Source organism: Thalia democratica, chromosome 7 (assembly GCF_965202585.1).
Source record: "Thalia democratica chromosome 7, ktThaDemo2.hap1.1, whole genome shotgun sequence".
Classification (NCBI taxonomy): Eukaryota; Metazoa; Chordata; class Thaliacea; order Salpida; family Salpidae; genus Thalia; species Thalia democratica.
In genome coordinates, this window is record NC_139171.1 from 38,713,763 (window position 1) to 38,740,278 (window position 26,516).

At 25.5% G+C, this 26,516-nt stretch overlaps 1 protein-coding gene across 2 annotated transcripts; it reads right to left on the minus strand.

The window, feature by feature from the left end:
- Positions 1-737: 737 nt before the first annotated feature.
- On the minus strand, positions 738-21,397 carry LOC145840237 (SRSF protein kinase 3-like). Of its 2 annotated transcripts, none has more exons than XM_082947420.1 (17): positions 21,303-21,397; positions 14,619-14,709; positions 14,028-14,161; positions 12,330-12,526; positions 12,013-12,100; positions 11,763-11,869; positions 10,409-10,574; positions 9,918-9,949; positions 6,413-6,559; positions 4,838-5,012; positions 4,681-4,714; positions 4,452-4,571; positions 3,997-4,095; positions 3,558-3,798; positions 2,538-2,607; positions 2,230-2,319; positions 738-1,619 (listed from the first exon to the last, which is right to left on the minus strand). In XM_082947420.1, exons 1-17 carry the CDS (start codon positions 21,316-21,318, stop codon positions 1,432-1,434), a joined length of 1,995 nt encoding a protein of 664 aa, XP_082803546.1. In that variant the 5' UTR covers positions 21,319-21,397; the 3' UTR covers positions 738-1,431. The 2 variants fall into 2 exon arrangements, with proteins under 2 accessions (XP_082803546.1, XP_082803547.1); XM_082947421.1 differs by lacking the exon at positions 21,303-21,397 and adding an exon at positions 21,022-21,111.
- Positions 21,398-26,516: the final 5,119 nt, after the last annotated feature.

Genomic DNA, 26,516 nt, shown 5'->3' on the forward strand with positions numbered 1-26,516 from the left:
TACGTACCTTTGGCTTTATCAATAGTACCGGTAAAATAAAATTTTTAAATGTCATTAGCTCATATCTAATAACCACTAACTTTTTTTTTTGCAATTTTTATAACCTTTTTAAACAGATTTTCTACATTTTCTTTATTTTTCAAGGTGCCAATATACTTGTGTCATAAAATTTTAACTCTAGTTCAAGGCTATATATAATCAAATGAACAAAACCTAGTATTTTTATTCAAATCCATTCAGAATAAGAATGAAGCAGCATAATCTAGGGCAGGGTATCCCAAGTTCATTTATATAATTGCCAGCTAGCAAAATACTAATCGCTCACTGTTCAGAAATCTGCGGACAAACCTCAGAATATCTTTTGCTCATCAATTGGTTCCTTACCACCTCACTAGTTATTGCCCCCGTTGCTATTTTACTCCTCATTACAAAACCCAGTTTATCTTAGTTTCATTTAAAATTCTAACTTTGCCAAAACTTCTAAAACATTTCCCCGACTTACTATAATCACCCAAAAAAGTGCGGTATAGCCCTATTTGGGAAACCCTGATTTAGAGCATTTGCACTGGAGCCTGCTATTTATAAATTGAAATTAAGTATATTTAGTATTTTAATTATCTTAACAACACTATCACTTTAATTATAATATTTTTATGACTATAATTACACATAAAATTAACTATTAAGAGTGTCAACTCTTAAAATAAATCAATAAAAATAACAAAGATTACTTTCTTATAGTTTATTACAATCCTTTAAATATATATTAGAAAAGTTAAAACCTAGTTGTATTGTGAATATTTAAACTACAACTTCAAAAAATAACGAATTTTAAACACTTGTTTTGTGAGCCCTTTTCTATTTCAAAATTCATATTCTCCTAAAAATTCAATAAATAACAACCTTGAAGTATGTGTCAATTGTTTTCAATGAGTAAGAAAAATAAATGTTGCTATTCTAATAGTGTTTTTTATAAACATATCAACATACAGTTCTCTAAGACAGATAAAAACAAAACTCTTAGTAGTAAAAACAAGAGACTTCACATGAGGGCTGACTTAGCACCAAATAAATTAACAGCAATAGAAACGTAGAACATCGCCCAATTTTTAAGTTGAGTATAAACATAAAAAGTACGTAGCATTTTCACGCTCTGAAATTATAGAAAATATTTTATATTTATAAACTATAAACTCTTTTTATAAAGTTGCAAATGCTATATTATTTTATGGATTATTAAAGCTAACCATAAATATGCAACAAATTTAAAGATAAAAAAAATGAAGTATTTATTATACATACAGTATGAGCGGACTCTGTTTTCCAAGTATTGCTCTAAATCAAATTGTATGGAAGGTTTTTAGGAAAATTTAAAAAGTCGAGAGAACGGCGCGCTTGAGGGTCGAAATCCGCTTAGTCACGTGTTCGAGATCACGTGATGTTGAGCCAGGGGTGTTGCAAACACTGGAGGGCGGTGGCGCGCCTGTTGGGGTCGAGCTCGAGCATGGGGAGGAGGAAGGAGCAGAACTCGTCGGCCTCCTCCTCTTCCCACTCGTACTTCTCCACCAGCACGTCTCTCAGCTTCCACATCTTCAGCCTGCTGATGTGGCGCAGCTCGCCTGCAATTAGAAGGTTGTTTCAATCAATTTTATTGTATTCAACAGGGTTGCCACTCGTTTTTTCAATTTTTTTTTTCGGTTTTTCCAAGTTATTTTAGCCTAAATTGTCAAATTCCAGGTTTTTCCAGGTAAAGTGGCAACCCTGATTCAAACACTGTTTACAAACTTGTTACAATTACACTACAAAGTAAATGAGAGGTTGATTTAAATCTATTTGCAAGTAAAACCTCTCTTAAAATTCCGCTTTCTCATGAATTTCAACTCGCCTGTGACAGAAAGTAAAAGGAAAATTTTTTAGTCAGCAGTGTATTGAGATTTAAAACATATTACAAATTTACTTAATGAGAGGTTATCATAGAAGCTAGTAAGAACTTGATTATTATACTTTCTACAAGTAAACCCTTTTTATAATTATCAATTTAAAAAAATGAAATAGACTAACTAAATAAAATATTTGAAAAAAGTATTCTCAATAGTAAATACTTAACTATTAAGTAAATTTACTATTATTAGATCAAAAAAATCTTATCAGGAACAATACTTAAACTAAAAGTTATGATACAAAACTTTTTAAAGGTTAGAAACAAAAAACACAAGTAATAATTGAAACCTTTTTTGTTGAGGTATTCCCGGGCATACTGGCCTTTCAAAAGTTTTTTAGGAAGATGACCCAAAAGTTCAATGATAAGCGCAACGTGATCTGTTAATTAGTTTTTGTTAGAAACAAACTTGAGAATAAAAACAAAGTGGTTAACACAATGCATTCATTATGGCACTTATCAGAAATATTTATTGTTTTGAAATTAGTTAGTGATTTGTTTTGTAAATTTTGTAAAGACTTTTTCATCTATAAAAGTCACAAAACAGAAAGGTCTTAAAATGGGAAAAACTTATTTACCAGGAGTAAAAAAAAATAACCTTCATCACGAGTATAGTTTTCCCCGCTATGAGGTTCAAACAGGTAGTCTCCGGTGAGCAGTTCAAATGCCTGAATAAAATATTTACAATTCAAATTTTTAATCTTCATTTAAAATAACTAAAAACTAAGGGCGTAATTTAAACATCGCTCAAATCTATCCAATAAACAAACGTCTACTTCACAAGGTAATTATAATATATAATAGACTTTATTACTTATTAATTTTCTCAATTAAAATAACATAAGAAAGAACAATTGAAATTTACATAATATATAACAGTAGCTGTTTTAAAAAGAAGTCTTTTGTTAAATTGTAAATTATATTTAGTGAGAAACTAGATAATTCAAATCTTAAGAGTTTGAAAATGGTAATACAACTATTCTATAATATATATATAAAATTTCATACTAAAATTATTAGGTTATATTTAAACAAGTTATATCTAAAACATTTATTTTTGACTAGATAAGTTATTTCTGTTACTTTGATATATAACTTTTTTTAATGAAAATTTAATTCAAAACATAAATAGTTATTAGTTAAATTTGTATAAAACAAAAGTATTTTACTTATTTCAAATATCTTAACAAAAAAAAAGTAATAAGAAAGCTTAATTGACTAAAACATTATCAACAGGGTCAATTGAAATTATTTTAAAACTATAAAACTAAATCAACAAAATTGCAAGTAGGACCTTACAATTAACCATCTCAAAATTTGTTTTTAAAATTTAAAAAAGTCATACACATGTACAATATGTTGAAAAATGAAAAAAACATGGTTTATTAACAAATTTTGGAAAATAGTGAACAAAATTTTCAGTTCCATATAAGCATTAAGTTGATCAAACAAGTTTTAACTTTATATAATATTTAGGCACACAAAATAAAGAATTGTTACGTAGGTACATGTTGTTTAAAACATGGAAAATATCATACTAAAATATCAATAATTGGATAACATTAAAACAAACTACTAAACTACTTTCACACCAACAGAAACAAAGAGGAAAACCAACCATGCAAGCGGTGCTCCAGATATCAGCGGCAGTGCAGTAGCCGCACCCCAGCAGAACTTCGATGCACCTGTACTGGCGGGTCTGAATGTCTTCGGTGAAGTGCCGGTCCACCCAGCACGCGTTGCCCAGGTCGGCGATCTTCACCTTGAGGTCGCCCGCGCAGTTCGGGTCCAAGACGTTGGTGATCAGCTCGTTGGCGTCGCACGACCTCCAATCGGACGTGGCTTGCGACACGCGACCGCTGCGTTGTAATAACGTGATAAAAATATCAGTTCTTATTGGCAACATATAAACGAAAAACCCAGTGTGTAAAACTTACTCATAAATAATTTAAGGATTAGAAAAAAACAATTAGTGTCTTTTATAGAGATAATTCAGTTAGTGAGTTGGTTATATTTTGATTGTGAATGCAAAGTTATGTTTAAAATCAACGACGAACGTTTCGGTGCTGCACGACGCGCTCCTGTCGTCTCTTTCGGTTAATTTTTCTTCCTCCGGGTGACCGTTGCTTGGATGGCACGTTCTCGTCTGCCTTTCGCTGTAATTACGTTTAAAACCTTTAAAAAACTTTTAGTTATGAAAAAGGACTTTGTTTTGAAACTGTTAATGACTTTTATGCAAAAAAATATTTTTAATGCTACAAAACATTTTATTTTATTATCAAAATAATCAACTAATATTAGTATAGTCTAGCATCTTACTCTAACTTTAAAAATTTACTTAATAAATATGTGTACTTAAAATAGTTTAAAGCTGATTTTGTTAAATTTTGTTAACTAGATTACATCTAAAATACTTGTAAAGGTTTAACTTACTTTTATGTGTTGTACTTCTTTTACAAAAACTAAATATATAGATATATATAGTTAGAAAACATATCCTATATCGACTAACTCATTTTCATTAGGTTTTGAGGAAGAAGTGACATTATCATCAACAATTGAAATTTTTTCAGCTTCTTCAACTATCTTTTCAATATTTTCATCGTTCAAATGATCATTTGACGCGGAATGGCTGTCAATAATATTGAGACTTGAAATTGTTAAAGTTACGGTAAAATAAACAAATATTTTATAAAAAAAAAATTAACATAATACAAATACTCAATATATAGCTGACTTACTTTTCTGTGAGCCCATTTCCATTAACTTTCGGTTCTGAAACAATATTTACGTTTATAAATCTGAAGTGATGCAGACATCAACAAATGAATTACTTTTTGTTTAAATAAAACTGTAATTAATAATGTGTACTTTTAACTGAACGATTAAATTAAGTACCGGCGTTAATGTCTAATGACTGTTGATTATCTTTAGAATTTTCATCATCCCCGTTATTAATAACTTCGTTAGTAACTTCTTTAGCTTCAACTTCGTTCAAATCTTGGTTGTTTTCACAAATGTCTTGCAAAGTTGTTGGAGATTGGAGGTTGCAATTTCCATTTGTGTTGGCAAGCTGTTGTTAGAAAACGTGTAAAACAAGAAAAGTTAACATTTTTTAAATTTATTGTGAAAATTTAGTATAATTATTCCAAACTCTACTCGTCATTTATATGCTACTAAAGAAGTTGTGTCTTTGATAAGCGTATTCTAATTTTATTTTGAAAACATTTTCTATATCGATTAATAATATTATTTTTTCATAACATCAACTATAAATTTTATTAGGACAAAGAAAATTAAAAAAAAAACAGAGATAAAATCAAAAATTCAATCTAAGAAAATTGTGGGAACATTTTTTAATATGCACATATTTTTCATCAATTATCAAGTGTGCTTAATAATATAACTATCACTTGAATTGATAAGGTGATTATATTTATACATACATATGGTTCATTAAATTTTTTTTTTGTTACTCAATATACGTTTTTTTTGTACTAATTTTGCAATTATTTCATTTTAGACATACAAGTACACTTAGCTATAAGTTTTAAACGTTTTTTAACTAACTAAGTTTAAAAATTTTGATTATAAAAAAATTAATGGTTGTTTTTATATTATAAAAAAATTATCAAATGTGCTATCTTTAAGATAAATTATTAATTGTATAATTATATCTAGTAGCAGATTAATTGTCTTTTTTATGAAATCTTAATTTAGATGCTATAACTAAGATTTACTGAAATTTAAAATGTATTGAAAGTTTAAATCAGTACTAAAAACATTACAAAAGTACTTGTAAAGCTCTGCAAGCTGCAGCATTTATTTAATTTAGAAAACAAAATATCACACTAAGATAGCAATATATTAACACTTATTGTCTAAAACTCAAGCAACTAAGGTATTTTAAAGAGTACTCATGGGTATTGTTTGAAACTTCAACAAAACATTGTAATGTATTTAGCTCGAAAGCTCGCAGACAAACTAAGCTGTTATATGTAACAGCGAAACAAAAAGGTAGTTGAGTGACTTGTGTTCTAACATGATGCGTCGTCTACTGTACATTAGGTAACTTGACGTTAATTAGCAGAGATTAAAGCTTCAGCTAGGTCATTACTAAAGTTACATAAGTATGCTTTTCAACAAAGATGCATGGAAAAAACAGTATTAAAAACGGCATCGAAAGTTTAAATGATGGTAAGCTGATTTTCGAACAGCCAAATTATTCATACAAACATTTAAACAGTAAATAAAGTACATTATTTACAAAAACTAATAGTAAAATATATTTTAATAAATTGTATAAAATGTTTGAAATTAACTTAAAAGAACATTTAAGTAGCTTTAATAAGGTAGAGTACACAGCTATTAACATAACTAGTTAAGTGTTTAACTTAATTACTTATAATAAGCTGATAGAAGTTTTCATATAATATAAATAAAAATGTCTTTTACTCTATGAAAGCAACGAACTTGGCTATCGAGAGACGGGTTTATGAGAGGTTTGCCTTCGCGTTCAGTTTGTTCTATTTGATTTAAACTTTGCTGAAGTAATAGCTGCTGTTTCTTTGCTTTTTTCTTTAACTTTTTCTTTTTGTTTTTCGACATTTTTTCATTTGGCTGTTTAAATTGTTTGAAATTACAACTTTGATAAAACGGTATAAAATTAAAATAAAACAGATTTGCTAATACTTATGATAGCTAAATAAATACTCATTAGCAAACTTTTTCAATTTAGCAAACAATGTAGTCAAATAAACAGTATTTTAAGTTGTTTATTATTAAATATTGAAAATTTACACATACTTATTTTAATTCAAACTGGTTTGCATAAATGCTTGCATTGCAATTCGAAGAAAATTTGCTACGAATTTTATAAAACTTTCTTCGAATGAACATTTTAAAGCTTAATTTCTTGAATTACACAGTAAACTAAAGAAGGAACAAATTCTAACTAAAAACAATAACATGGAACTTAAACATATAATGTTAATAGTTAAATACTATAACTATCTAGTAGTTTTTACGCAGTCACTTTTTGAAATGTCTGATTAATAACTCAAAAGTGACACATTTTCAGTGTTATGGTGGGCTGAATAATTATAGGTATTATTTATCAATCTAAATAAACTTAAGTACCTCAGCTGTAGAGTAATTTAATCTATGGGGTAAATAGCTTCTTAAATATTATCAATCTACTTGCAAGTTCATAGACGTTTTAAAAATAACTTCAACAAACATTATTTAAAATTAAAATTTTACCCAATTTTTTATGCCATACTATTAACATAAGTGCTTAATTTAAAACTTGAAAACTCGTTAAAGCGTTGTTTTTATCTTAAATTGACTATTTCTATTTCAAATAAATTTGTAAATGAATTCGTTTCGTAAGACCTTCGATAAATAGTGTTTAATAAATTATAACAAATTTTGAAATTTGCTTATTCAAACTATTAAATGAATACTACTTTTACCTCTTATGTTCTTAAGTACATTTTTTAACTAATATCAAGTAAAACATTTAGTTATATATTTTGGAGCAATTTGTCTGCTTAACTTTTTTTTTTAATTTAGAAAGTTTATTTAAACAAAACTTTTTAAATGTTGCATACTTTATCGTCTCTGCATGTAAGTTTTCAAATTATTTTAATACAAAAAAATACTTTATTTTGTTGATAAAAAAAGCATATATGGGTAAATTTTAACAGGCTTCATAAACTAGCTACACTGATATATCCAATATAATGTTTTACAACAGCACAAACAATTGTCTGAAAGATTAAAGTCAATTTTCTCTTTATTAACATAACAATTTGCATCAGCTTCAGCTAGTTCATTGCACACATGTCAATCACAAACATTATGTTATCCTTAAGAGAAACGATTCTAAAAAGTACGACTATCCAGCAACTACTAACTTAACAATAAAAATTAAAAGATTGGTTTAGTAATCAGACGTTTTGAACTGAAACATACTAGTACCAGAGAAATCAAGTGTATAAAAGTAATCTAGTACTAGTATAAACTTAGCGCTCATCTTTTTTATATCATTTGCTAACTTTTAAAACTTAAAAGGGAATGACATTATTTTTCATTGAATAAAATTAACAAAACAAGAACTAAGATAATTTAAAACTCTTATTTGTTAGACTGTGATGTTTAAAATCTAATAACTTTTGTCATCACAATATAATTGCCTTTACTTATATTTTATATACTATTTAAGTGAACTTTTAATCAGCTTTGCTAATTAATTAATTAATTCATTTAAATAAACACTAAAAAATAAAAAGTGTCCAAGGTTCAACCTTATACCCTTGTTATAAGGTCCAACATTATTATATTTAATACTATAACTAACATACATGTTATAAAACTTTAATTAAAACACATCATTATAAAATCTATCAACTTTAGATTAATAATAGAGTCGAGAAAAAAAAAGTATTGATTACAAAAACAAACTTTGGTAAGCTTAAGGTATTTAAAAATGGGGAGACAACATTTTTATCTAGTGCCAAGAGCTATGCGTAGTAAAAACAAGAAAAAACATGCATAATACATGACGATAATTGAGCATTGATATGAAGCAAATAATAAAAAATAACCTGTCTTGTTTTAAATTTAAGTTCTAAGTAACCAGATAATTCGAACTTTGCTTGTTTTTTAATATTTTAAACTTTAAAATAAAACTTATATTAACCTTTCAACCTTTTTAACAAAAAACTGAACTCTTAATGAACAACGCTACTTATTTCATTCTTAATTTAAGATGAAAAATAAAACATGTATAGTAAATAAAAAGCTAAACTTTACAAAAAAAACATGTGAAAGATAATTATATCATTTTATATCAATTAAAAATAACTCATCATGCGTAAACGTGACTTAATATGTTTTTTAGAACAAATACAAAAGGCTTTTTATTTAATATGATTTCTTTTTGTGATTTTAATAATCACAAACTAAAAATATTCAAAAAACTACAGGTAAACTTCTAAGTAAAAGTTCCAAAATGTCACTATTTATTTAAAACACCTATATTCAATCATAAAAACTAGAAACGCTTTTAATAAATTTTGTACGATTTCTTAAATATGTGATGTATTTAAAAATTAATTGTTATAGATAATCATTCAACTTAACAGAAGTCTCATCTAAATTAGGGGTGGCTAACATACTTACTAATTTGAAAAAACTTGTGTATAACAAACAAAATTGATTTGTCTTATAACAAATACCTTATAATGTTCTCTTAATTTTAATTTCAGCACACAGTAGTGCTTATTTAATGATTATTTCATTTCAGCTTTGCTACTTAACAGTTTTTTAAGTCGGGCCTTAAAATATTTCCATTCCTAATTTAAAATTATTTATTGATTTTACTCTTCGACATACCTCAAATAATTAAATGCTAAAAGGTTTTCACAGTACAACTTTTTTTAACATTAACATATATTAAACTTTAGTTAACATTAAACATTTTAACAGTTCCTAGATACTTCAACAAGAACCAAAATATTTTATAATATAAAATTTTCCATTGTATTTTAGCTAATCATTGACCAGTATTAAATGAAAAAAATATATAAATGTTTAAACATAATCTAAAAAAATATCAGAACTTTTGTCCAATATTAATTAATTTCAATTTGTTTTAAACGTAAGACTGTTTATAAACAGATTAATTTAGCTTAATATAACAAATTGCTAATTTTTAAATATTTCTTATAATAAATAGATTACTACTACAAATAGAGGTTTAACATGTGATTTTTTTTAATTACAATTTGGTTGAACATAAATTGTATATTGAATACATCAGAATCCCTAAAATTTGAAGACATAAGGTAAATCACACAAAAATGTAATCAAAAAATAATCATTATTGTGCATAAATTTAAAAAAGCAAGTACATTTGACACACTAGAAGATACAGTTTCTTAATATATATTTTTTTTACAAATCAACAACTTACCAAACGTGATCTTTGTTGAGGTGCAGCACTAACTGTAAAAAAATAAATATTAGCAACATATTTAAGTGTATGTAAAAAAAAATTAAAGGCAAAAGTTGCTCAAAATCTGTCAAAACTAACTGTGCCAGTAACATTATAATATTTTAAAATAGCTGTAACATAACTTAAAAGCAGATGTAATTTAAGTTAATAAACATTTATTTATTGTAATAACTTATCAAACACATAGACAGATTTCTATTTGTTATAAAAGTTAAAATTAAATACCTTAATAAACTTCAAGTGTCAAAAGTTAAAAAGAAGCAATTCTTACAAATTGACTTAAAAAGTCAATTCAAAATCTTAAAGTCACTTTTTGCAAATTAAATCATCAGCCAGTCATCAAAAAAAATAATATATAAACTTACGAATTGAAAGCAAACGACAAACGTGTTCAATAAAACTAGGGATCTAGAAATATCTCATTAAGCTATCTAAAGTGCTGTACTAACCGACGGATCCGGATGGGGGTTTTCCCCCATTCTGCTGCCAGTTCTGAGCGTCGGCGGCGATTCTCCTCACGTAGGCCTCGTCGACCTGCAGCAAGATGTTCTCCGGCTTGATGTCGGTGTGGATGATGCGCGACTTCCTGTGCAGGTAGTCCAGGCCTTGCAGCACCTGAGTTGAGTAGATTTATTACGAGGTTAATTTTAAGTGTAAAATATGGAAGTGGTAATTTAAAACTGTATTGAATTAAAATTATATTTTTGTTGTTTCAAAAATGTTGTCAAGTAAACAAAGTTTTGCTCAAAATGCTCGTCAAGTGCATTAAATAAATATTTCTATTTCAAATAGAACAAATAAATAAAAACTAGATCACTTTGCTCTAATTAATTTGCTTAACTCAACTGCTTTGTAAAAAAAATAAGTGGTTAAATTAAACGACATGGAAAACAATTCATAATTAGATTTTGACGCGTACTTATGTATTGAATGGCGCAAGAGACTTTTTGAAAAGACGAAGCGTCACAAAAACAACAATACATATCTTGTAACGGTTATTAATTGTGAGGCGAACTTTACTAAATGTAAATATTTACTTTGCACACACAAGTAACTTGTCTGCGAGTTTAACGAAGAAATAAAACACCTAAAATGTACATTATTAACAGAAATAAATAAACATATTTTTATCAATTTCAAGTCAATCTCATTTATGAAAACATCAGTTTGTTTAAAAAAATTAAATTTGTTATAAATTTTTGAACTCAATTTGACTGCCAATACAAAGCTTGTTCAAAAATATATGTATATGATCAAGTAAAACTAAATTAATGAAAAAATTCTGGATATTTTCTCATTTTTTGGATAAATGTCACTAACAACATTCCACGAGCTTATTTTATAATTAACAGTTTTTTAAATTGCTTTATACATTTTCTTGATGTATATTCAATTAAGGTTTTTATACCTTATAACAGTTATTAAAGTATTTTTTCGAATAACAATGAGCTATTTATATTATTCTCTTTCATGGGTTTGTTTTAACAAGTATTAGTTGTTACTATTGATAAAAAAACGTATACCAAATAACAAGTGAACTAAAAAAGTAAAAACAGTGCATAAAAATTATTATAATAATAATATTCAACCAAACCCTTCAATTAAGATTAGATTTAAACAAACACAGCAGACTTAACTTACATAATTTTAGATATAAATGCTATAAAAATATTTATTAGAAATAAATAACAGCTTTGATCTAATGTATTATCAGTTGTTTAATTTGAATACGTGAAAACAAAACAACCTTCCATAAGCAATGATGTTTACTACTAAACTTTTATCGAATAAAAATTATCTCACTTGTTTAATGATCGACTTGACACAGTTGTGAGGCATCCCTTGGTACTGTGACTTTATAATCCACTTGAGCAAGTGAGTGCCGAGAACTTCGAACACCATGCAAACATCTGCAAAATTATTAGCAAAAACTAACTTGTGTGGAAATTTGACTTTTACATAAAAAGTAATAGTTAATTAAAACCGTTTTGCTGCACGTACCGAAAAAGCTTATTATATTAAATCTGATTAGTTATAAGTTTGTTTCACTTACGAGTTCCGTTGACTCCATGTATTTTGAAGTCATCTAATAACTGAACACACTTGATTCTATTTTCGTCTTCAGCATCTGCTTCCCTGACCTAAATTTAGTGATGCAAGTTAGTAAACGTATCAACTTAACTAAAGTTTAGCAAATATAAGTACTAAATACATTCAAAAAAAAATATTACGGCTAATTATATATTAAAAGAGCAAAAGGAAAAACATAAAATTTGTTGGTTTAACATAAAAGCAAGATTTTATTTCACTTTATAATAACAAATAATTTGTAAAAATTAGATACAAATAGTAAGTTTCAAAACAACTTACACTACGAAGAATTTTTATTTCATCTATAGCAGTTTCGGTGTAGTTAGTGGCGCTTTTCACGATTTTGAGAGCTGTGAAGATGTTGTTTTTCATGTCCCAACAAAGCCAAACTGTGGAAAAATGACCCCAACCGAGTTTTCTCACAACATGGTAGCGACCATGAAAAAGGTCACCAATCTTCACTGGATGGTATCCACCTGTGAATATTTTATTACTTATTGTTACTGATAATAATTATAGTTTAATTTAATGTGTACATTTACTAAATATTTTTTTTTAAATCTACATCATGTTACCTAGTTATCATTCTTAAAACTTCAAAGCATAAAAATTTAGCCCGAGTAAAAAAAAATAGCCTACGATTTTCAAAAACGTTCTTTATATTTTTGCACCTCCCTTAAAGTTTTATACTGGTAAACTTCATTTCAAAATCACCAATAGATAGAGCATGAATATGAATACAGGTTTGCACAATGCACACTTTATGTTTACAAAACGCTATAAAAATACATTTGTAGGAAAATAAAAACTTTTACAAAATATCGAAAACTTTCAAAAGTTTATATATATAACTAAGACTTTTTTTTTCTTTATAAAACAGTACTCAGATTATAAAAAGTGATTATTAACTACTCTAACTTATTTTTTAAGACATATATAAGCACAAAAATAATTAAACTTATTTAAAATAATCTGAAATATAATACAACAAGTTGCAATAACTGATAAAATAATTTTCAACTTTTTAAAAGAAATTGATTATATGATCATCTTAATAATATCAAAGAAAACTTAGTTATATTAAAGCAGAGATAGTTGCAGACTGAAAATTTACTTAAATAACTTGAATCAACACTTAAAAAATATTTAAAATGGTAGAATAATATATCAGCTTGAATTTAAAAATACCTACAACAAAAAGAACTTGGAAACAATATTTATACTTTTGATAGCTTACAATGTATCAAAAGAAAATTATCATCAAATACTATAACAATTTAAAACTTATTAACAAAAAATTCACCATAAAAAAGCAGTAACATACAATTTTGAATTGTTCAACTAGATCGTACAAAAATAAAATTAAATTAAAAATATTTTGTTATAAAACAAATGAATATAAACGTGCATCACCTCTTTTATAGTGTCGAAGAGGTTCTTGTCGGACTTTAAAAATAATTTATTTAGCAATCATCTAAGTTTATACTCATTTACTTTAAATTATTTTTTTTAATTAAAGTATATTTTTTAATTCTGCCAACGGGCATTTATAAAAAAGAGTTTGGGAAACCTTGCTATACAGATTATAAAACAACAGGACTAGTAAAATTTTACAAAATAATACTTTGTTATAGAATCAAGAAGGAAGTAGGCAATTACTTTTCAGAAAATAATTTTACAACTATAACAAAGGATAGACCCAAATTTAGGCAACTCAGAAAAAACTTATAAGCATTGGCCTTGTAGTTGCACAATTAATATTTTCAAAAAACAGAAATTTTTTGATAGCTCATAGTATTAATTTATTGAAACTTGTCATTAAAAAATATAAAAGTTAAACTTCTAAACAAAACATTTAACAATACTGCATTTATATAGTTTTGACTTGTGCAAGAGCAAATAAATCTAACGAAAACTACACATATCTTTATATATTTTGTTGTAAAAATAAAACAAACGAACATGAAACTGCCTCACCTTTTTTGTAGTCTTGAGGATCTTCTTGTTGGTCATCATCAGAGCCTTTGCACTCCTCATCTTCATCTTCTTCATCATTATGATCTTCGTATCTTTCTTCATCACTGTAATACTTCTCTTCTTCCATAGTAGATCTTTAATTATGTTGTGTAATCTCACAGTCAAATTTATCCAAAAAAGTTATTTTATTTAAAAAACTGGAAAATTTTTAACTTCTTTAATAAAATTTAAATTTTTTTACTCAATTTTAAAAACAACTATTTTTATTATTCTTAAACACAATTTATGCACTATTATAAACTAAAAACTAATATTTAATAACAACAATATAGAAGCAAGTTTTAAATAGAATGACAGAATACACCTTAATCAAAAAAACAAATTTATAATTTGCCTCCTTAAAATGTTATATTAAAATTTCTAATTGACTTTTACTACCAGCAAGAATTGTTTTTTTTTTTTTTTAATTTAGCTTTTATACCAAAAAAATAGTTATGGCTTTCTACCATTTTTATTTTTCTTAACTTTTGTTAAAATAATATATAATTATTAACTTTTGTATTTCATTTTAAACTGTAACATTAAACTTACATTTTCTTTGAATTGTGATTATTACTGCTTTTCTTTACTTTGTCATTCTTTTTTGGTTTAGAACGCTTCTTTCTTGCTTGTATTGCCATCACTAAATTATAAAATTAGACAGATTAGCAAGTATATTTGAAACCAATATAAAAAAATTAATTGATTTAAGTTTTAAAACTGAAATGACAGACAGCCAAAACCTATACTTAAGGGCATAGGGGCTTAAGTAAAAGACCTTTTTCAAAATTTATTTTACTTTAGTGAGTTTTAACTAAGCTGTAAGTTGCTTTTTACAGATTTTTAGAACTCAAAATATTTTTTTTGAAATAGTTGGTTGAGACTAAAATATGTTCCTTATGAGAGGTGCAAATTAAAAAGGTCTTTAAGATAACTACCTCAAACTTTCAGAAATTTTCCTTGCAATTTTAAGAAAGTTCTGTGAGTACAAATTTCTGTGACAAAAAACTGTTTTTTTTTTAATTTTTGTTTTTAAATTTTTTTCCTACACAATTTTCTAAATATTGCAAGGAACGTTTCCTGAAAGTTTGAGGTAAATATCTCAAATAATGTAGGAGAAGAAAGATTTTTAGTGTATTCTAATTATTTGCCGTTTTAGTTTGTGCCTCCCATAAAGAACCTATTATAGCCAATAACTTTGACCGGCTATATCTCAAAAATTATTTTGAATAGCTTTAATCTGTAAAAAAAAACTTGTAGCTTAGTTGAAACTCAATAAAATAAGACTAAATTTTGAAAAAAGTGATTAACTCTTATGCCCTTAATAAGTAACTTCTGGAGCAATCCTGTCTAAGTAAAAATGTTTTGTATTTTGTAAATGGTTTTAATAAATAAATAAAAAATCTAAACTAAACAAATATGGAAATTTAAACTATATTTATTCTTTTGCATGTACTTATTTCCTTAATCTTAATTTTTAAAAATGTAATAATAAAGATTTTATGTGACTATAAATACTGTAGTAAATATTACCACAACTATTTATAACTGTTTTTTTCAAATCTTTTGTCATACAATTTTAATGTATAATAAAAAGTTTCTTTTATTAAAAACTAAAATTACAGTTAAAGTATTTAGTTTGTATTTAGCTCTCATCGCAATACATTAATAATAATAAATCAATACACTAATACAAAATTAATAATTTTTTGGTTGTGTTTAACAAATATATTATTTTCTATGTTTATGTATTAACACCAAAATTACTAAAATATGTTTTGTAAAGATAATGAGCAGTAAAGAACTATGGTTACTGTTATACGTGTTTAGCTATTAAATTAATTATTCTGCTGTTTACTTAAGATTTTCAAGATTTAAAGTAAAAGTTTAACTCTGATTTGCTATATAATTCTACATATTTAATTACTTTAACTTTTTTTTCAATTATTATGCAGATCAAAACACTTTTTACAGATTGATCTTGTTGTCCAGACTTGTTTAGCTTTTAATTTTTGTACTAATTTAAATAACTTTCATGTGGTCTAAGGGTATTTATTTGAAAAATTTCAAAAAGAACAAACTAAAAAGCATAAAACTTTTAAAATCATCAGTGAGTCTATTTTCTCCAACAAATCCAATGTTATTTTACAAACCTTTTAGCCATACTGTCACTAAATAATACAAAAGTAATTTTCATACTTTATAATTAGATTATGTTTTTCAAAAAGTATTTATATAATTATTTGACTTTCTTTAAAGCTTCTTTTCACAATGTTGCAATAACTTTTTTCATAATCATTTAAGAATAATTTTCTAAAGTTTAAAGAAAATTAGGATTTAATGCTCATAGAGATTTTTAATTCTTTAAGGGCATAGGGGAGGTAAATCACCTTTTTCACAATTTAGTCTTATTTTATTGAGTTTTAATTAAGCTGCAAGTTGCTTATTACAGATTTTTAAACTCTAAATATTTTTTGAGATATAGCCAGTCAAATGGTTTCTTAGGGGAGGCACAAACTAAAACAGAAAATAACTTGAAATCACTAAAAATCTATCTCCTCTTTTATTTTTTAATTTTGTTCCAACAGAACTTCCTAAATATTGCAAGGAACATTTCCTGAAAGTTTAAAGTAATCATCTCAAAAAACATAGAAGATAGATTTTTAGTGAAACAGTCTTTTATTGCCGTTTTAGTTTGCGCCTTCCGTAAGGAACTTATTGTTGGCTCCAACTTTAACCTGCTATAACTCAAAAATTATATTTTTAAAATCTGTAAAAAACATCTGGTAGTTTAGTTGAAACTCTGTAAAATAAAATAAAATTGTGAAAAAAGTGATACCTAACATTTTTAATAATTAACATTTAATAATCATAAATAGACTGAACAAAAAACTGTATTCTAAAAAGAATAAAATGTTTTTTTTTACAGATAGGTGTTAAATCATTTGTTTACTTGTTCAGGTCATAGAGTGTGTCAAGGCCTTTTTTTCACAAAATCTAGAATAAAAATTTATAAAGAAAGCTAAAAGTAAAACTTTAAGTCAGACAAAAATAAAACTTATTATAACTTTGAGATATACTCAAATTTATTAGTCTATTATACAAACATAAACACCATTTTTTATCAACAACTTAAAAAGTTGAAGTTCACTAAAACTTTGAATCCTTTTTAGTTTTTGAGCTAAGATTCAAAACTTGTAGGCTTCTTTAACAGTTTATATAAACAACACTAACACAGGGAATATTTAAAAATATCTAAACATAAGTAGTTTTTGACACAAACTCAAAAAAATCTTTTTTTAACCCTTTTTAAACATTTAATAATTGAAATTGGAATATAAATAATAATAATTAGTAAAAATAAAATTGTTAGAGACTTAAAATTATAAAAGAACATGACTAATGAAATATTCGAATTTATTTGTTTTTGTTTAAAAACATGAAATCTTTTCAACTCACTATCATTGATACATACAGGGTTGCCACTAGTTTTTTCAAAAATTTTTCCAGGTTTTCCAAAATTCTTCCAGGTTTTTCAAAGTACACATATTTGGGTCAATTTTTAGTTTAAAGTTAAGTTTAAGGTAAGAAATTGTGTTAAAAAGTATAAAAACATTGAAAAGATACTTTAAAGCTACTTTAAATATGTTTTATAACAAAAAAATTATGGTGACAAAAATTTTTTTTTTATATGATAAAATGTTCAAGTCAAATTGAAATTTTACTACTGATTATGTGAAAATTGTTAAAATTTCAGGTTTTATTTTTTGCCTTAATTGTCAAATTCCAGGTTTTTCCAGGATTCCAGGTAAAGTGGCAACCCTGTACATATAAAAAAACAATTAAAGCTGTAAAATGTATTAAGTCTCCAAAAATGAGTAACTAGTAAAAACCAAGTGAGACCTCCAAAAAGTACAAACACTTAGTTTCATAAAATACAATTAGAAAAAATAAGATGATTTGTCAAGATACTAATATACTTTGGAGTAAAAATTTAACTTAAGTTTAACAATTTAAAAAAAATATCAATAAAGTTGCTTCCTAAAATATTTTCAGCTTTTTCTTGATACTATTTTTTACAATTTACAAATTCTTAAACTTCATTGAAGACTGATAGTAAGGTTTTAAATACCATAACAATGCTGCTCTTCCATCTCAAACTTTTTTTTTTCTTGGCATTACAACATTTCTAGATTTTTTCTTTACTTCATAACAAATTAAGATATTTCTACTCCTAAGTCTGAATTATCATCAAAATTATCAAAGTTGAAATATTTATTTAAGAGAAATTAAGTTATTCAGCCCTCTTAGCTTAATTAAAACAAGGTTGCCCCTCTTTAAGACTAAAAGCCAGTCTGAGTGTCCAAAAACTAGCTTAAGTCAACCAAAGTTTATTAGAAAACTTAAAATAAAAAACTGAGGCAGAAACTAAGAAAATTATGGACAAACATACAGTTAATATAACAAAGTAGTAAAAAATGATTTAAAAACTACAGTTTTTAAGAAAAAGTTAACTCAAAAAATGAGTTTACAAAAACAATCAAAACTAGCTGGAGTGTTGCAAAATAGATTAAACAATTATAAATCAGCTTAGTTTTTTTAAGTCAAACAATCTGAAGTTTGTGGCAGACCTTGTTGAAAAATAAACAACATTAAAAACTGTTTTTACAAAATGTCACTAAAATAATCAGTGCCGTAATTGATAAAACTCTATTAGTAATGATAGCAGAAATTTTTTTTATTAAGCTATAAAATTGAGATTTTGAAAATGCTTAAATAATTAATTTCAAACAAAATATAGGAGCAAACAAGTTTGCACATTTCAGGGTTTGTGCGTGATTTTTTTTTTCATTAAGCCTGATTGAGACCAATTTAGCCTGATATTTTTTCAAAGTAAGGAAAATCCCCTTCAGAAGTAATTTTGGAGTCTCAAGTAGTATTATTGTAGTCTCCAACTTCAACCCGCTTAATCTCAAAATTTATTTTGATCTTAAAAATCTACATAAAGCAACTTGTAGCTTAGACAACTTGAGGCAATGAAGATTCTTAAACATTTTCAACAAAATTCAAAAAAAAGGTTTTAAGCATTTATTTTTACAAACACTGACTGATTTTGCACTTAATAAATAAATTTATATTTAGAAATAAATTCACACTTTAATAAGATATATTCATGAAAAATAAAAATTATTCTCAATTTTTTTTTAATTCAGAAGTTTTTAAGCATTTAAAATGACATAAACTGAAATTCTAAAACTTTCAAGCAAAAAAAAAATGAAAAAATTTATATTTAGCAATTTTTTTCAAATTAAGGCCATAGGGGGGGGTAGACCATGTTTTTTACAAGTTGATCTTATTTTATAGAGTTTTTACTAAGCTTCAAGATGCTTTTTACCGTTTTTAAAATTTCAAATTAGTTTTTGAGATATGACCGGCCAAAGTCGGGCCGCATAACAGGTTCCTTATGGGGAAGGAAAACTAAAACGGCGAAAAAAGACTAATGCATTCAAAATCTATCTCCTCCTCCATTTTTTAAGCAATCTTCTTTAAACTTTCACAGTCTATTCTTTATACAATAACAAAAAAACGTTATTTGTGACTTTAAAAAATTTCAAGTAAAAATACCTTTTTTTTGTAATTTTATGACAAAAATTAAAAAAAAAAGTGAATTTTCATCAAAAAAAATTTTTTTTTACAAAAAAAAGGTATTTTTACTTGAAATTTTTTAAAGTCACAAATAACGTTTTTTTGTTATTGTATAAAGAATAGACTGTGAAAGTTTGAAGAAGATTGCTTAAAAAATGAAGGAGGAGATAGATTTTGAATGCATTAGTCTTTTTTCGCCGTTTTAGTTTTCCTTCCCCATAAGGAACCTGTTATGCGGCCCGACTTTGGCCGGTCATATCTCAAAAACTAATTTGAATTTTTAAAAACGGTAAAAAGCATCTTGAAGCTTAGTAAAAACTCTATAAAATAAGATCAACTTGTAAAAAACATGGTCTACCCCCCCCTATGGCCTTAACTGATTTAGCCTGATTTGACCTGATGCGCACAAACCCTACATTAGGTTTATTTTAACTAAATTATGTCATAATTTAAAACATTTTTCATAGGTTAATTTTTTCAAATATCCAGGAGACTCCTAAACTTTTCCAAAAAAAAAATATTTCCAAAAGTTCTTAACAAACTTCGATTCAATGATTTCTTTTTTATTTTTAGTTTTCACAACTTTTAACAATACTTAAAGTTATATCAAAGCAGACCCCCAAACTTTTTCAGCTCTATTTTTTACAATTATAGTTGTTTTTTTATATGTTTTTAATAGTTTCAAACTTTTATATGTTCACTTTAAATGGAAATGTAAACTAAATATTAAAAAAAAACTAAAATAATGATGTAATACTAAACATTTGTTCAACACTTTATAAACAACTTTATTAATCATATACTTTAGTGGCATACTAAATGTTTCATAAAAACTTTATTTTCACTTTAATACAGTTTTTTTAATTTCAAAAGCTATATATTAAACTTCTTTTTTGAAGATATTTAGATATATTCTAATCTTTGTAATATAAATAGCTTTAAAAATTAAAGGATTATTGATTTTAATCAAAATGAGAGTTTATAAGAAAATATATACAGTACTACAATAATATCTGGTCAAAAAACAACTATAATAGTTAAAATGACATCATTAATTTGTAGACATAAAAATAGACATGTCAAAACAAAAATATGAAGCCATGAAAAGTGAAGGATGTGCTTTTATATACAATTTTAATGTAATATCAATTTTAATTATAATAACAATACAACACTGATCAGCATTTTGATTTTAAAGAGTTACTGATATGTGATGTTATTATTTTTTTATTATTACCATTCATAAAAACAAACTCAAAACTAAGTTTTAAATACAAATAAACTTATTAAATAATAAAATAAAACTTACAATAGAATATTTAGATTTATTTGCATCATTATTTATAATCCATATGAAATGCAATATCAGTAAACTATAATGTCTTTGAATTAACTAAACTTGTCACAATAAGTAAAAGATAAATGTTAAAGGTTTATGATTAGATGGCATTAAAGGATTAACTCTTGGCTATGCCAATTTCATAGTTGCCAAAGTGCATATATCTTTTGAATGCATATAAATGAATAATTGATGAGAATTGTAATATATTTATCACTTTGAAAATAAAATACAAAATTTTATAAACTAACCTTTCCGTGAGCTCATATTGAAGTAAAAAGAAGTTCAAAAACAGTTAGGAAAGTTGAAAGAACAAATTTAATTAAGTTAATTTAGAATTTTAGCTGAAAATAGATAAGATAGTTTAGAGTACAATTTTTGATTGATTTAAAGTGCATATATCATTAAATAGAGCAATTTTACTTTCCAAATTTGATAAATGAAAATTATACTTTTCCAGAAGAAAAGATTTAAATAAAATATGTAGATTCAGCATTCAATGGAAGTCAGAAAAGGAACTAGGCTTTGATCAAAATTATTACACTTAAAAAATTACCCGTTAATAGATCAAATAAGTCCTTAAAAATTTAACGATTTTAGTGTAAAACAATAACTTAACGAAAAGTAAAGTTTTTTTTAGTACAGTAACATTAGAAAAAAAATATAATGTAAAAAGTTTATAATCAAATAACCTTAAAAAGTTAAATAGAAACCTAAAAAGACTTCTAGACTTTTAACTTGTAACAAAATCAAAGTACGTACTACGTACCAAACTAAGTACCTACAATATATTCATTATAACTTTTTTTTAAAACAATTCGTTTTTACTACTTTGTATCTAAGTAAACATAATAACTTATAAAATAAGAACTACATAAGTTTATAAATGAGTACTTTTTACTTGTTACTTTGTATTGCAAATCTCTTTGAAAATAAACGAATAGCCAAGGAATTAAGTAAAGCTAAGTTACTTTATATTCTTACTTGTTAAATGATAACTCCAAACATGTTTAATACATAAATAAAAGAATCATTATTTACTTATTTTAGTTAAACGTTTGAATATTAGCACTAAATAAACACAATCTTTAGTATAAGTTCTAAGCTTCACAAGTATATGTTTTGGAAATTTTATTGATGCTAAATTTTCGTTCTAAAGTAACTAACTAAGTTCTAAACTAAATGTTTTATTGATGAAAGTCAAAACAAACTGTATAAAGTCTAATAAACGATAGAAAGTAGTATTTTTAACAACAAATAAAGCTTGCTTTTAGTTTTTAAAGATAAAACAAGAACTGCATGTTTATAGGATTTTCAAAAAAAAAGAGGTCTCAAGACTAAATAACTAATAAAAACTTTATTTTAACTAAAAATGTCAGGCTCGAAATAAAAAAAAATGGATGAACTAGGCAACAGTCGTTCACAATTAAAAATAATACTCTCACTTTAGTAAGCTATGCATAAAACAAAGGATCGGCTTGGCACTCGGCAGACTGCATAACTTTTAAGAAGACAGAAACTCAAAAAAAATTAGGTAAACAACTATTTTACGCCTTTTATTTTATAAGAAAATATTAAGAATATGCAAACTAAAAAGTACGCCTATTTTTGTTAAGTTGTTGTATTGTATTACAATGTTACTTTTTAGTTTATACCTATAGAAATATTTATTATATTTAATTTTCAAAGTTTTCTTAGGCACCCGTTTGTTTTATAATAAATTTTTATGAATTTTTTAGTTTTTATTTCAATGCTTAAGTTTTTATCAAAGGGTTTTTTAAGTTAGTTTTGCTTTAAATTTTTATAGTTTTACTAATTTTAAAACAAGACAGTAGTTTTTGTTTCAATAGAACGATGTCAAAAAAGGTTAAACAATGCAAACTTAATTTTTAATATTTTCACAAAATACAAATAGTTTATAAATCTTTATATAATTTTAGTTTGTAAATCAGCATGACGAAAAATTTTAACAAGTACGAATTGAAAAATAATCTAGAAAACAAATTGGTAAAATAATCCGTAAACTTTTAAAAAACATTTAAAAGGGTTATAAATCAAAATATTTTCAAATTGTTTTAGTGGAACATACAAATCTTTTTTCAGTAAATTTTATTACTTTGTTTGTTTTTGTAATGTAAAAATCTGGTATAGAGTTTTATATATATATAATAGAGGTACAGAGATTTTTAAGTCAGTATAGATTGCTACCCCATTAAAAAAGATGCAAGGGCTTCTGGTCTTCTGTTTCCTGTGCGATCCCTGTAAAAAGCTAGAATAAACTTAATAAAAAAACGATTAATTATGGTTTTTATTTAAAATAGTTTGTTAAAATCTCATATCTATTTGTTCATTTTTTCATACTAATTAAAATTTAGTGTATATTTTATAAAGAACTACTTCAAAAATTACGTAGTTTTAAATGTTTTTTTCTTAAAAAATATTTACTGTTTAAAATTTTTTGTAATTACCTACAAAGCACATTTGAAAACTAAAAGTTTTCATTAAAAATTAGCCAACCAAAATCCGTAGCTTTACAATTTATCTTTTTCATTAAGATATAAAATAAAGTTCACGCCTGCTACTAGTTTGTTTTAGAAAGTATACTTTGTTTTTTACTTAAATTAGATTTTAGCTAAATTGTTTTAACTGGAACTGTTCAAAAATAATTTTTAACATGTCATTGTACATGTTTTTCTATTATTAAAACAAATTAATTACTTACTTAGACTATTAGTTTGTTTTAAGTTTCTTATAAACAAAATATTTCCTTATATTATTGTTTATTGAATGATAAAAAAAAGCGCTCATAAAGTTTGGTCTAAGGACCTGGTGTATAAAGGAACTTTTCGGTTATACACCTTAGCTTTACATTGTAAGACAAAATTTTATAATTGTCAGTAACAAAATGACTTAGGTTAATATTCAAAGAAAAAAAGGAACTGAATTACTTATTAAGATTTTGCATACAGTTTTGCTGGTATATTTAAGTTGTTTAGTATTTTAACATTTTTATCAACCTGAGATACTTTAAACAGTAATGTAGTAGACGGTTAAGTAATTTTCCATAGTACATTATTAAAAACTACTCTATTATTGAACAAAGAAAATTGTACAACCCCACTTAAAAAAGTCTAGACACGCCCCTGGTACATTGTACTTTTGTAAACTTAGTTTTATTAATTTCACAAAAAAAATTCATTTACTTTAACTCAACTTACCTAAAAAAAATTATAACTTAATAAAACTTGTAAGAATGCTTGTTGAACTATTAAGTAAACTATTCATTAAAAGTTTGAGGTCAAGCATCCAAATAGTACTAAAAGTAATCAGTACAAAAGCATTTAGTAACATTATAATTGTTTTGCAAATACAAAAGCAGGTTAATTTTCTGTTTAAAATGTTTTAAATTAAAAATATAAATTCGAGTCATCTAACGATTAAAAGTTTAAACTTTAAAGAGACGATATTTAAAACTAATGTCTAAACCTTTTTATAAACAAGTAGTTTATTAACGTCATAATGACTTGTTTTTGCTTTTTAGTATAAACTTTCTATAACTAAAAACAGTACTAAAGTTCTAATAAAATCATAAGAAAGTTTAGGAGTATTTAACTAAGAAAAGATTAAAATGCAGTTTGTTAAAGGGTCATATTATTAATTGATATTACATCTTAGCTATTAATTTGGTATTACACTTTATTTTAAATGGCAATGGCCTGTAGTCAACTTAAAAATGAATTTAAGGCTCGCGACTTATAAAAGCCTTTTGATCTTAGTTTAGGGTAGGGTTTATAAAGTGGGCCATAAGCAGCAAAAGGTCCAATGAGGGGCTATGAGCAGTAAAGGGTCACAGGGGGGCAATGGGGTCTTAATTTTAAACTTACTTTAGATATTCTGGAGTTGATTATGAAGAGCAAAAAAAAATGTCTTTGGCAAGGGTCCATAGCTTTTATAAATTCTTAAAGGGGGCTTTTAAAAAAAAAGTTTTGGAAACCCTGATCTACAGTAATATTGGAGTAATATAAATAAATATTACAGTTCTATTCCAATCTTTGAAAATTTATTTTCTTTCTTATTTCACAAGTAAACTTAAAAGCGAAAAATTAGTGATTTAGATTTTCACTTTCACATAATAAATTTTTATGCAAAAAAAAGGCCTTAGGCGAGGAGGCCATAGCTTTTTTTATTTTATTAAAGGGATCTTTAGAAAAAAAATTGGGAAAATCTTGTCTACATTTACAACACCACTACAGATGAATGGACTTCTATGTGTGTCAGCATGTTCAAAGGAGCTAAAAAAAGTTCGATTATTTATAACATTAGAGTACGGTTATAAAACACCTCAAATTTAGTTTCTAAGAAAAAGTTTTATTTTTTTTCGGTAAAAAAAACTACTTTACCTTCTGAATTGTTAGTTATACTGGAAAGTAAAAAACTATACAAGTTTATAACTTTTTATATCTATGATTTAGCTTTAAATCGTTGCTGTTTTTTGTGTATTAGAATTAGTTTAATTTTTGTTTGTTTAAAACTGTGTACATTTAGCAGTTGTTTCAATAAAGCGTTGGTTGTAAGAAGTATTATTAAATGTTTTAAAACGATAATATTCCTGCAAAATATATACAAACAATATTTTGAAGAAATTTACATGTTTTTTTTTTCTAATGATTAATTGAACAATGTATTTGCACTTAAAAATTGTAATAATATTTTAAAACTCGACCACATAATCCATTTTAATGTTAAATACAGATTGTCATGACTAAACTTAATTTAATTAACTTGTGATAAGAAAAAAAATGCATCGGCTTTTGAAAACTTATAACTATTAAAAACCTTAATTATTAAGTAGACTTTTTTAATATTTAATTTTTTTATCAATTAAATTTATGCTGAAATGAATCCGCTTTGTTTAAGAGAAACAAAATTAAAAAATATTTCAGACAAAATTTAATAAAAAGTTAAAAAAGATAGAAACAGTAAGTCTAGAACTCTAAGATTATAGTTTTTAGTTCGTGTTCTCTTAAATGGTTGCTTACAAAGCTTCTAATCCTTACATTAAAATGTAATTGTAATTGAAATTCTTATAGTTTTGCTTAAGTTTGCTTATATTAGGGCTCAGTATACATTTAGTTGTCTTGGGCCAAATTTCAAAAAAAGAAAAATTCGCGGTTTAAAAGTTAAGTTTATACCTTGATAACGATCTATACATTTCTTCAGTTTATTAATATTTATTTGACTGTTGTATGCTTCTTACTAGTAAATTTAAGTTGAAATAAGTTTTTGAAAAACTTTATTACTTAAAAATATATTCCTCGTTATTTTTACTTTTTACACTTAAATGTATCTTAATAGTTTTAAGTAACTATTTTTTACACTTTTAGAAATTATAAATTTAGCTAAAGATCTATATTAAAATTTTTAACTTGTGTTTTTATTATGTATAAAAAAAACGTTTGTTTTGA

Excerpts from the sequence above, each read along its gene's own strand:
- LOC145840237 (XM_082947420.1), bottom strand. Across the intron at positions 14,162-14,618 it reads AATCACAATTCAAAGAAAAT|ATCTACTATGGAAGAAGAGA; the intron begins GTAAGTTTAATG and ends ACATAATTAAAG. Across the intron at positions 11,870-12,012 it reads ACATGGAGTCAACGGAACTC|ATGTTTGCATGGTGTTCGAA; the intron begins GTAAGTGAAACA and ends ATAATTTTGCAG.